The sequence below is a fragment of the Acanthochromis polyacanthus genome, chromosome 11, assembly GCF_021347895.1.
Source record: "Acanthochromis polyacanthus isolate Apoly-LR-REF ecotype Palm Island chromosome 11, KAUST_Apoly_ChrSc, whole genome shotgun sequence".
NCBI lineage: Eukaryota > Metazoa > Chordata > Actinopteri > Pomacentridae > Acanthochromis > Acanthochromis polyacanthus.
In genome coordinates this window covers 33763373-33776937 of record NC_067123.1, presented here as the reverse complement: position 1 = coordinate 33776937, position 13565 = coordinate 33763373, and the positions used below count along the sequence as shown (strand labels likewise).

The 13565-nt window shown below is 43.1% G+C and overlaps 1 protein-coding gene across 1 annotated transcript in view; it reads right to left on the bottom strand.

The window, feature by feature from the left end:
• Positions 1 to 4644: 4644 nt before the first annotated feature.
• The window catches only part of atxn1a (ataxin 1a), a 103722-nt gene continuing 94801 nt past the window's right edge, over positions 4645 to 13565 (bottom strand). Inside the window, 4 exon segments of the mRNA XM_022209441.2 lie at positions 4645 to 4974; positions 4977 to 5059; positions 5062 to 5317; positions 9505 to 11870. Of these exon segments, the coding sequence (XP_022065133.2) occupies positions 4711 to 4974; positions 4977 to 5059; positions 5062 to 5317; positions 9505 to 11349 (2448 nt within the window). The 5' untranslated portion in view covers positions 11350 to 11870 and the 3' untranslated portion in view covers positions 4645 to 4710.

Below are 13565 nucleotides of genomic sequence, written 5' to 3'. Positions count from 1 at the left end.
CTGCATATATGAGATACTTCCCTGAAAAACTAGCAACTGGTGTTGCAACTGCATTTTCTACAGATTGAAATGTACTTCATAATGAGGGGAATAGTGTTAATAAAAGCAAGTTCAGGTGTCTGAGCACTGGAAAAACATTTCCCAGTAGATGACAGAATTGGATTTTCTCTATGGGCAGAAAGAGTTGTTTTTGGTTGCAGTGCTGGAGGATCATTATTAAATGTTTATTGCAGAGAATTTGAGTGGATTCACTCTGTGACTGAGTGTATGCCCCACTCAAACAAAGAAGAGTGCCTGAATATAGTTGTACTATTGCTTTCTACAGTAACCAAAGCAACAACAGCATCATTTGGCTTTGGCTGAATTTTTTTTTAATGTTCTACCTGATCAACAATAAAAGTTTGGATGGTTTGAGTGGCTGACAGGTCTGGTGTGGATGTTGTGGTTCTGCTTTTTCATTGTTGGTAAGGGGGCTGGACAAACACTTAAAAATGGACATGTACATACATGTAGAAAACACAGGCACACACACACACACACACACACACAGACTGCAAACATGCACCACACTACTGCTATTTCTACTACTGATGAACATGATGTTTCAATAGGAAAAGGAAGAAACGAAAGCACTACTGTGGGTGCATTGATCTGAGGACCCTGTTTTATCCATAAAAAAATAAAAGCATTTTCAAATCTTGTTTGGGGTCTTTTCATTCACTTACAATCCTTATTTGCCCCCCTACTCAACCACCAATCTCTCATCCATCTCAATACACATCCGTCCTGCCTTCACCCTGGTCAACTCCCACCACCTGAAACATTGTTGCCCCCACAGTCAACCGCACGGTGTTTCATAAGTACAGATATTACCAGCGGGATGAAAATACGACCGACTCACTTTCTCAGTGGTGAGCAACGACAGCCATAAAACAACACCTAGATACAGAGGCTGAACAGAAGCAGATATTTTCAAACAGATATGCCTGCGGGCATATTGCCAGCAACCTAGACGTTAATCTCACAGCTATGCATAATAATACCATACCTTTAGATGACAAACATGATGCCAATGGGCACTCTCACTGATGTTAAATGTAGTACATTTAAAACCGCCAACCAATTACCTTTACCTTTTGCAAATCATCAAATGCAATGGGTGACCAAGAACCTCCAAGCCACAAAAAGCAAAAACCATACCTAATTTAAATTTGGGCCTCTATCCCTGTTGTGCAGTTTTGTTGCCACATTTGGAATGCTTCCTGGAAATTCTTGCACTGACCCCTGCTGTTTGTATTTGTGATTTTATCATAAAGCGCTTTACAATGAATCCATTATTCATTCTCACTCTGGGGTGGTAAGCTACATTTGTAGCCACAGCTGCCCTGGGGCAGACTGACGGAAGTGTGGCTGCCAATTCGCGCCTACAGCCCCACCAACATTCACACACATTCATACAGTGTGAGAGCACGGAGGCAAGGTGGGTTAAGTGTCTTGCCCCAAGGACACAACAGCAACATGACTAGGCGAGAGCGGGAATTGAACCGCCAACCCTTTCGATCATTGGACGACCTGCTCTACCACCTGATCCACAGCCACCCAAATTGAAACAACAAATTCTGTGTCCAACCTCATCAACCTTCAAGTCGAGGATCATCACTGGTGACCCCAGGTTCAAACTGTCAATGCCAAGCTCTAGTGCATCTTGTGACATCTAGGAGAGGAATTGGGTGCAGATACCCTGAATGTGACTCTATCATCATGGCAATAATGTATGCCTATTGCCTTAGTCACAGCAAGTTAACCCTTTGATGTGTCGTGTGGGTCAGGAGATACCATTTCTCCATTGGATTTGGGTCACTTTTGACTCATAAAAATGCAACCAACACAATCACCCCCACCCCCCCACCTGCTCGTCAGATTTGAATCTCTTTGACCTTTTTCCCCTTCCTGAAATTAAATTTAAGTTAAACTTGTGTTGCAGATGAGATGGGTATTCTAGACATGCTGAGGACCGACTGATGCACCGTCTTAAGTCTTTAGGAATTCCAAAGAGCGCTCCAAACATAGCAGGAGCACCAGGAGCTGTGTGTCGCTGCACAAGGCGGCTACTTCAAAGTGAATAGTGGCCAAATCAAATCATGCATGCTTTTTGCCATTTACAGTCGCAGTCCTGGAACTTCTTGATCACACCTGCATTAGTACAATCAGTAGGTCTAAGGATCAACAGGTTGCACACACTACATCTAAATAGCCAAGCTCAGAAAAAGGACAAAACTTGGACTTTCATACATAAAGTTAGATCCTGTGAGGGTGAAATAACCCGGCTTCTTTAAAGATGTAAACTGTCCAGCCAACCAAGCACGCACATCTGTTGAGGAACTGCTTACCTTAGTGACGTTAGGGTTTTGCTTGCGAAGCACGGGCCTCGTTCACTGCACACCCCGGTTTCAACAGCAGGGAAAGAGTCTCCTTGAACAACAACAGAAATGGTCATCTTTAATTAAAGTCAAGTAGGCAGGCACGTGTTCAAATTCTGCTCTAAAGCTCACGTGTGTTTCATCGTAACTCAATTAATTTGACCCTTAACTGTGCTGATGTAGAAACGTTTCCTCTACAATGTGGTAAGTGCCTGTTGAGGAAGAAATCCCTGCTCTCCTCCAGTGTGTTACGTGGTCTCGGGCTTGTTTCAGGACAGGGTCGTCAAAAAAGTCATGTCTCCAACTAACTCCTTCCTCCTCATGTGCAAATTGCAGATTCTCTTAAGTAAAGACTCCAAGTAGAAAACACTGGACATTTAGCATTGTCTATGTATCAAATGAGTATATCCTTTTTCCTATACACAGTACTCAGACACTCCTATACAAAACTCCCGTCTATACACAAACACACCACAGAGCACTTGCTGTACACCTGTACTGTTAGCAGTGTGCATTCATCCAATGCAGTCCACTAGTGTCTTTGCAGTAGGGACAATTATGCACCTAAAATGTGCATCTGCACTCATCTAAATGCATATCGACAAATACAAGTACATTTATAGGTCATTCTAGGGTTCATCTGTACAGTTTTGTGTCTGTGTAAGCGTGTGTGTGTATATGGACAGACACAGACCGGCATCACACGCACACACACACACACACACATTACAAAAATATGATGACCTTCACGATTCTGTGGCGTGAGCTTATAATCATTGCTCTCAGTCTCAGTACAGAACATCACTGGGATATTTCAAAGCCCTTTTCTTGTTAGTCTTTATGCCAAACTTCCAAACACATTCCAACACTTTTCCCTACGTTTTGCATGGCAGACTGACGTCATGTAGTGCACGTGCTGAAACCACCATATTTCTAACTCACTTTTATCTCCATATTTATTTCCGAACTGATTTTCTTCTCCAATACCTGTCACATTCATCCCTTGCTTTGTTGATTCCAATGGCACATCTGCTCCCACATTACCCAAATGACCCCTTCACTTTTTCAAAAAGCTTTCCAAAGTGCTGTTGCTACTTTCTACCATTGTCTAAAAAAAAAATAATAATCTAAAAACATACAAGTACTGTGTAAATAAAGAGACAACAAAAAACTTGTTGGCTGTATGGTGAGTGTGACAGGTGTGTTAAGTGCTTTGAAACATCCTGACCCTTCTCAGAGCTGACGTGCAGATTCTCTCGGTTCCTCTCACACAGCGATTCTGGATAAAAAAAATATAAAGTAATTCATCGAAATAAAAACGACGAGGATTGTACGCAATCATCGCTTGACATTTTTGAAAGTGAAGTTCACCAACCCAGTGTGTTTGCACTTTACGTAATAGGTTTAGGGTTTCCCACATTTATACACTGACCCACCTAGGCTCAATTTAGGACTACATGACCCCTGATTAAGGTTCTTGACAATCATTGAAAACAATTATCTGGTGAGCGAGGAGACAAGGGTTAAAAAAATAAATGAAAATGCTAAAGATGAAAGTAAAGACTCCACTGTCATCAAACTGAGCAGAAGTAAGTGTTGTTCCGTCTCTGCTGTGTGGCACACTGGCGCTACCTGATGACATTCTGGTTCAGGTCCGGCCATACATTGATGACACAGTGAATATCACATGATACAGTTGCATTAAAGATGTGGACATTTTTCAACTCCTGCACTGAATTAATAAGGAAAGATTTTCATGATTTACCCACAAATCCTTCATGCTCAGGATCAGCTGACAATTATACCACTAGTGTTGCAAGTGGTGGTGGGAAAGTGTTGCTGTCCAGTAGCAGTGCACAGGGAATGAAATTACTGTCAAGAAGCCAGCCGGGAACTAATTCAGCTTGAATTTACATATTGTGTAATGTGGCGCGCCAAGCAGAGCCATCAAGCATTGTGCCCGTGTGCCACAGAGCCACCAAGAAACATTTAGCACACTTCACAAATCGCTCACCATAAGTCATCTCATGAAAACCACTTAAAACGGCACCGATTGCTCATATGATATTAAAATCCATCTATAAAAAATGTGTTATAAACTGCACGGACTTAATGTAAGGTGAATAGCATGTAGGGTAAGTTTACCTCTACAGTACAGTATTCAAGATAGAAAAAAAAACAGAAAACAAAACCAAGACAAATGAAACATTAATGTGGGCATTCATGTTTTTTGTAGAATCCTTTTATGTATATTTTTAAATCCCAAGGCTATTAACAGTCCTGCTAGCCTTCACTTGCCAATATTTGACCTTCCCTCAATGCTGATTTTCACCTCTTGAGGGATGAAGGAAGGTTTGGGCAGGGTCAGAGGTGGCTCCTCCTCTGATTTTTCTACTTTTCGCCCCTCAGGCGCTGACCATCTCCGCTTCCTGCCTCCTGATGGCTTACCAGAGCCAGCGTCTTTGCTGCTGGCACCCTGACCTTTAGAAACAGACCCTCTTTCCCCAAACATGAGATCCCCGTTTTCTATGTTGGAGCCTCCTCCACTTCCCGTTTCCCACTTTCACCGCTCCCTCGCTGGCTGATGCCATTCTCCCGCTCTCTGTGCCTGGAGCTTCCTCCACTGCAGCTCTGGGGAGGTCTGAGACGGCTCTGGGGGGTTTGAGGTGCCCGTGGCTGGAGGGTGGGACAGACATATGGGTGACTGGCTCCAAAGGTTGAGTCTTCTTCAGAGATCCATTCCTCAGGTTCTTGAGGGTGAGTGAAATACAAACGTCGCCCACAGAAAGCTTGGTGCAAGGCAGCTCCAGGAGCTGGGTGGTCCGATCCGGGCAGCATGAAGACCAGCCTTGGCCAAAGACGAAGAAGGGGTACTCCAACAAGACCTCCACACTCACCTGAATGAGAGCAAACCAAGGAACAAAACAACATTTAAACATTTTGTGTAACTTTGTCTGGCCAGGCTGTGTTTTTAAAGCCTACATAACCCATACTACTCAGCTTGTATAAACAGTTGTACATAATGGAAAGATATGAAATTGATGCAACTGCAACAGAATATACTTTTCAGAAAACAGAGAAGAGAATATCACTGCAGAGACATATATAAAATTTAGTCTAACAAGATTCCAGACCTGACTTGATGTAGAAAAATCCTGATCACATTGCCACTGCCTTAAATTCCTTTCAGGAAAATGCTTGAAGGATTAAAAAAAAAAAAACTTGTTTGCAGCAGCCTTAAGCAAAAAATAATGACAATGGCACAGACAAATGTCAAATTCTCTGGTATGTCAAAAGTACAACAAATAATTTCATTTTCAAAGTGATTTTTGGAGATCCTGCTGACTTATTGGTTCATAACATTAAATGGCCACAGTCAGAGTAAAAAAACAGCAACTTTCTCATCATTTTTCTTAAGACGATGTTAGACAGTACTGTCCTGCTGTGCTGTCTGAAAAACATTATGGAGGCTTTTAGCATTTAATAGCCGATGTTCACTTTGGAGTGGTGTCACAGCTTGAAACCCAAAACCCTTAAAACTCCGGCAAAGTCATTTAAATTCTCTCAGTATTAATAAATACAAAATCTTTGTAATTTTCTAATGTTTCAAAACTGAAAGTCTGGTCCACTATTTTAATATAACATGAAATAATAGAAAATAATTATCATAGATGCAGGTCAATGCACAAACAAGAGCAAAGAGCTTCAGCTCATCATTTGTTAAGACATTCTGCTGAAATAGGACCAGGAAGGAAGTTTCCTTATCTCCTATGCAAAATCAAAAGGATGAATAAATTTATGCAAAGAGAGGGATTTTTTCCTCCACCTTATGCATTACATGCTTAAAGCATTGATTGGAGGCTGCATTATCATTTGTATGTGAGACAGAAAGAAGATATAGCAGACAGAAGGAGGGGAGGCTTTCCATATGATCGAAAGAGCGATGGAAAAAATATACCTGAGGAGAAAGAAGATGAAGTGAAGGAAGACTTGCATATTGTAGAGAGAAAGAGAAGGTGGAAGTGGGGGAAGTTACAAAGATGGAGATGAAAAGGCGAGTTTACAAAAGGGAGGGTAGGCTGAACAAGAAGAGGAGTGAGGAGTGAGTATGAAAAAGAACAATGTCAAGAACGATGCAAGTGTAAGATGTATCAAGCACCCTTTCAAAGCAAACGTCAGGCAATATTTTCCCTCCCGTATTATATAATTTTTGACTTCTCAGAGTAACTTTTCTGAGTGTGGACTCAAAGCTGCTAGCACCTCTCAAGAAAAAAAAGAGAAGCAGAAGAGCCACTGAGGGAGTACAAGAGAGAAAGATAAGTCTTTGAAAGACGGTCAGCTTTTTGTGGGGTACAGTATCAAAGAGCAGCCGCGGGTGGAAGAGATGGTTCAAGATGCGCTGTGTGGGCGGACGAGTCACAGCATGGACAGATGAAATAGATTAACTGGCTTTAATGCAGACCCTCAAAGACAGTGAGAAGGATGCATGTGCGTGCATGAGTGTATTTGAAGAAGATGGAGAGACACTAAATTGGAAGATAAATTGTGGCTTAATCTTACATTTAAAAGATTACTGAGAGACTCGAGCTGTGAAAGAGTGAGAATTCTGTATGACAGTTAAAAAAAATGTTTGTGGAAACATGTAAAATAAGCCTACACGGGGAAAAATAAGTACATCTCATGGAAATTATTAGCTTTTTCTGAGCATGTTTGAACAAAAAAAAACCTTAATCCCCTTTCAAACGGTGCCTAAAGATAAAGGTGATATTTTCCAACAAATAACACATTAAACTAATATTTTGTAGTCCTACGATTATCACTCTGTCAAATACATATAGTTAGAATCAGGGGTTCCAGATTAGATGCAAATGATTCCTTATGCAGTGTTATTTCATTTTGCTATTCAAATTACAAGATCTAAAGAGCTCTCTCAGGCCTTCAGAAAAACAAGGTTGTTGATGCCTAAGAATGTGCCAAGGGACTTAAAAGATCAACAACTTATATGAGAAAATTGTTTTCTTTTGAAGAAACCATCTGCAAGAGGTGCTGATTTCAAATGACACGGGCACACGGATAAGTGCAAAAATAAGTCCAATGAAGCCCAAAATTTCATCAAAGACTCTGCTCTTAACTCTGTAAGTGCTGTGTGTACAATCCGAAAGAGATTGCACAAATACGACTTGCATGGGAGACATGCCAGGAAAAAGTCTTTGCTGTCCAAAAAGAACATTAGAGTGAAACTACAGTTTGCCAATGAACATACGGGCAAAGACCAGCAGGGCTTTTAGAATGTACTCTGGACAGAGCAATTACAGATAAGGTAGTTTGCCACAGTAACAGTAGACATGTTTGTAGCAGACCAAAGGCAGCTTCATCACCAGCTTTGAAGACAGGAGGTGGAAATGTTCTGGTGTGGGACTCAGGAACTGGGCAGCTTATCGCTGACTGAGCATAAATTCTGATTGATGATAATGTGACGCCATCTGTCTGAAAGCTGAAGTTAAACCAGAAGTTGACCTTTCAACCGGATCTAAGCACACTGGCAAATCCAGCCAAGAATCTTAAAAAGTAGAATTTAAGGGTTTTGGAATATACCAAAACCTCCTGAAATGGAGTAGTGGGTTTTGAAATATGCAGAACGTGCAAGGGAACTGTCAGACACCTTACAACTGAAGGAAGTACATTGAAGAGTGGTGATGCTAACCCCTGAGGGCATAATTACTTTACCTAAATATTTTTTGTTGAATAAATGATTTAAAAAAAGCAAATTATCCTTGTGCTGTTGTGTAGGCACTGCTTTGACGGGAATGAGGCATTTGCTTGTTCAAATACGTTTAAAAAAAAGTCAGCAGTTTTCATGGGATGTTATTAATATTTTACACATCTTTAGTCATAAATTAGTACTTCAGGTGCTCACATTTCTTAAAACATACCAATGAATTTTGATGTAATTGTTTGGACTTCAAACACACAGGGTATTACATAAAGCAGAGGCAATGTGCTGCTGTACTGTACCTCTCTCTCTATATGTTCCTGGTTCTACTGAATAATTAAGGCAACCTGATGAGTAGATTCCAGCACTCAACCATTTGAACTTCTCTAAAGCTCATAATCAGATCATGCCTGTTACATGACTGCCATGCTGGTACATTGGACTTAATTACAAAGGGAATAGCTGAGTCCTGTGAGATTCATGATAATAGAGTAATTAATATGGAAGCAGCTCAACACTTGTCATTCAACATTAACATCACCAGCTAAGAATACACATAAAAGCCATCTTGGAGATGGAGTTAAAAGTCATCATTCAGGTGCACGGATGAAAACCACAAGTGAAATGTTCAGCCTGGCAATAGATTCACGTGGTATGTGGTTTTGTCATTTTTCCAAGGGCAGACCACAGGGGTGGCTCTGGGTGGCCACCTTAGATTAAAGTCTGGCCACCCCTCACAAATAATAGTAAAGCCAGTGAGAGGGCTACGCACACACAGTCATAAAACTGAACATTTATTCTTGCTCTAATGTAATTCACATTGTAAATCAAGAATTCAAACAAGTGCATGAACAAGTGAATAATAAATGCAAGTGACCAAAAATGAAGCATTTGGCCTAACAAACTCAAAAAACCTTTAATAAAGCACCTAAAGGCACATTTATAATTTTGGGAAATCCACTTGCTCACATTTTTGTAAGTTTAACACCAATGTTATGTTTTATGAAGCTAAAGTTGAATAGCTTAGCCTGGCAGAAAGACAAGTGGGGGTGGGGAGCTAATTTGACTCTTGTCTTAAGGTTAAGAAAATTCTGCAACCCTAAAGTACATACTATATTTGGTTTGTTTGATTCTTACAAAAAATGGAGTAGAAAAACAAGTCATTGCTTTCTAGGGGTTGTGTCCAGGACTAGTTCTTGGTAGACAGCAGTTAATTCCTGGAGTCTTACTGTTATTAGAGGGTTGCTGGGCAATTACATAAGACTACAAGAAGCCTTTATGCTAAGCCAGGCTAATCAGTTGCTACTTCTTATGAGACAATATACGGACCTTCAGAATAGTCTTCAATAAAGGTTTCTGATTTTTTCTCACCTGTGAACGGTGCTCACCAACGGAGAACTGAACCACTGCAAAGTTGGGTGAGGTGTGGCTCCCTTCAATGCGCTCCACTGTGGACGAGTCGATCTTCAGTTCACTGCTGATCTCTGCACTCTGGATGAAGTCCTCTGTCTTCAGGTCCTCCACGCGTTTCAGCTCGCCATCAGCGAGCTGGATGATGGACCCCTTGATGAAATATGGCGGGAGTGAGGGGGGCACCATGGTACTGGAGGGGGGAGGAGGAGCAGAAGGCGCAACCAGCCCCGGAGGAGCAGGACCAATGGGAAGATGAAGCTGGGCTTGGACCATTGCACCCGAAGCATCCTGGTGATACGAGCTGCTGGGGGTTTCCAGAGTTTCTCCTTTAGGGGCAGTGGTAGCGATATATGTGTGTGGGAGTGTTGTAGGAAAAGGTGTGCCTTGGGTAGATGATGTAACGTGGGAGGCTACAGGCTCCAAGGCGGGAACTCCACCTCCACTAACAGGGATGATGACCGGTTGGGTGCCTGGAATGAGTAAGTGTTGTTGTAGGCTGGTGTGGTAGGTGCTTCCACTCCCCCCTGCGATGTAACCAATAATAGGCGGCTGAGGGTAGATACTGGTGGAAGGTAGCCCCATTGACAGTGTCTCTGTAGCATTGTGGGTGGTCTGGATGACGGTCTGGGGTGACAGCGTGCTGACAGCAGCTTTCAGGCTGTCTACACTTAGTGGGGGTGGAAACGTGAAAGACGAGGTGGTGTTCGATGAAGATGGTGCGCGATTGACAGGTTTGCCCAGGATGATACCACCTTTCTCCAGGTGTGCGGGGGCAGAAGTTGTTAGCTTCTCAGGGCTGGCTCTGGGTGGTACCAGCTGGTGGTCCCCGTGGTTGTTGGGCATTAACATGACAGAGGTTCTCAACCCTGAGGGATCATGAGTAGAGTAATCTGATGGCAGAACCAGATGGCGGGCCTCATAGGAAGACAAAGAGGAAGTTGCATCCCGTGATTTGCTTCCTGACTTGGAGAGGCTGGACTCAGGGGACACCCCAAACCGCCGGCCTCTTTCCAGCTCTCCATTGTGGAGCTCTCTGGGTCTGGAACCAACTTCCTCCTTCCTTGTGAGTCCGTCCGTATACTGCACCACAACCTGGGACATGCTGTGCCCCAAAGTATGGTGGGGATGCAGTGACTGGGATGGAAGGTGAGTGCCTCCTTGGTGGTGAGGCGACGGCACAGTCCGTGGGGACGTTGACATTTGAACATGGTGGGGGACGGGGTCTGTAGGGGGAGGCATGGAGGTACGCCCTGTGGATGCTCGCTGCTGGTCCTGTTTGGAGGCCTGCGAAGGAGCAGAAGCTGTCTCTGTGTGTGAGGGTCTCTGTGCAGCCAAAGAGGAAGAGGAGGAGGAGGAGAGGGGCGGAGGTGGAGGAGGAGGTGGAAGCAGTTGAGGGGAGATGTAGCCGGTGTACGGAGCAGTGTAGGGTGAGGCTATAAACTGCAGATTGGGAGGCAGTTGGGTGTAATGGACAGTTCCTCCAACTGTGGACTGTGACAGGGGGGATGTGTACACTGTAGGAAGGGACGAGACTAGCCTCAGTGAGGAAGAGGACGAAGAGTCTAATACAGAGGAGGGGGATTTATACTGGGGTCCATCAGACTGACTGAAGGTACGGTGTGCACCCACACTGCTCTCATTCCCACTAGCCACACTGGCAAGCCAGGCCATGTTCTCTGTGCGCTGGTTGTCGCTGGCAGGTGGGATGGTCGGGGAGCGATTTTCCGAAGGTAACGTACTTGAGGGGATCTCCCTCTTCTTTGGGGGCAGACATTCATTACTGCGTTCCTGGTTGGACTTCATTCTGACTTCACCTCACGTCCCTCAACTGTACTTGCTTTATCTTCCCTTAAGTTTTGGACAATAGCTTTTTCTTTCTTTTTGTTCCCTTGCTCTTTGACTTTCTTTCTCACTTTCCTTTCTCCTTTTCTCACTTTTGATGTTTTGTCCTTTGTTTCACATTAATTAGCTATAAATTAACCTTCCCAATCTTGTCTTTTTTTCCCCCGCTATCCAGTTCACCCAAGGCCGCTGATTATCAGGTCTTTTTCTTGATAACAAAGAAAATCCAGGCCCTAACAAGCAGGTGAGTGAGGATTAAAGATGGAGATGAAGATATGGAGGGATGGTTAGAGGGGAGGGGTAGGGTGATCTCTTCCGTCCAGGGACCTTTAGCGGCTGAGGGGGGAGCTCAGTGTGGTAGGGGAGAGTGTCACGCCGTCACACCTACTGCTGCCGCAGAGGACGATGGGGGGTCGAGTGCGTTGCACTTCATGTGGAATCATTTCCCTGCAAAAGAAAGTCTGCCCACACGCAGCACAATCCTGTGGAAGAGAGAAATGCAGACTGTCAGGAAAGGTGTGGCTCTCAAGCAGATGAATTGGTAAATACACACAAATTTGAGGTTACTGAAATATAATTTCAAAAGACGGCAACCAAAACAGACAACCTCTCAGAATTCCCTGCTTCTAAGGCTACATTAGAGCATCAGCTGACTGCTTCTCAATGACAATGAAATACACACTATGCCAGGGGTACACACAAAGGAGCACTAGTGAAGTGTTAATACTGTTTCTGAGCAAAACAACAACTTCAACTACCAAAGATTATGTTTCTCAGCTTGGTGCAAATTCAATTCAAGCAGTGTGATGTGGAGCGCAACCGATTTTCAACAGAGTGCATGAGAATGAAAAGCAAGGCATAGAGGCCCTAGCAAAATATTACACCAATAGATTTTGTTATGTAGGAGCACAACAAAAGGCTCCAAGAAGTGAAACGTACGAGTAATACGTTTACTCACACAAAGGTCCAGAAACAGACCATGAACCTATCCGAAAAAAGAGAGACCATGAACTTATGCAAGAATGCTCTGCAATGAAAAAAAAGAAACGCTTTAATAGTGAACAGTGAACTCAGTGTACAGAGATGTTCTGAAGGACAAAGAAAAGCTGGAAAATTAAGGTTTGTAACAAAAAATCAGGAGGTCATCAAGTACAATAAAATAAATGTGACAGACGTAATGAAATAGGCAAAGAGCTGACAGAAGGATTCAATGCAACAAGTTGAGTATATATGTGCGTTACATGTTGTCACAACAGCACAAGACAACTGAGCTAATTTGTAGTTTATGTAAAACACAACAATGAGATCCCAGAGGAACTGGTGACAAATAAATCTATCAATAATTGAAAGCAGTTCCAATAATAATACTAATACTCTGAAGTTCAAAGCAACTGCTGTACTTGCACAACTGATTACCAGCAGTGCTGTGCATAATTAAGCGCGTGTGTGTGTTTACCACATGTGTGTGCATGTGTGTGTGTGCGCCATCTGTCAGCGAGGACCCCCCTACTGCGAAAGATGGAAAGCTTGGTGTGAATCTCATACATAATGTATTTCAAGCACATGCACCCACACAGACACACACGCTCACGCACAAACGCACTTAGGAACACACCACTTGCTTACTCACTGACACCTGGGCATATTCAATTATGCTGACATGTTCTTTTCTTGAAACATAGTACAACTTTTTAGACACACACACACTGACATGCGCACACACACTAAAGAGTATACATTGACGTGTTGTATATTTAAAATGGTAAATGGTTGTATTTATATAGCACTTTTATCCAAAGCGCTTTACACGATACGTCTCATTTAGCTATTCACACACTGATGGAGGATGCTGCCATGCAAGGCGCTAACCACGACCCACCAGGAGCAATTAGGGGTTCGGTGTCTTGCTCAGGGACACCTCGACATGAGCTCGACAGGCCGAGGACCGAACCGGCAACCTTCTAGTTACAAGACGGCCACTCTACCCACTGAGCTATGCTATATTTGTCCAGCTAAACGACAAAGTAGCCTTTAAAGTAGCCTGAGTTGACTGACTCACTATAAAGTTGGGCTTCACATCCACAGCAGAGTAGAATAGCAATTTTTTTTTCATTTTGCAAAGTCAATGCATTTAAATTATGACTGTTTCATGCAACTGTGAAATTTGAGCAAGTCTG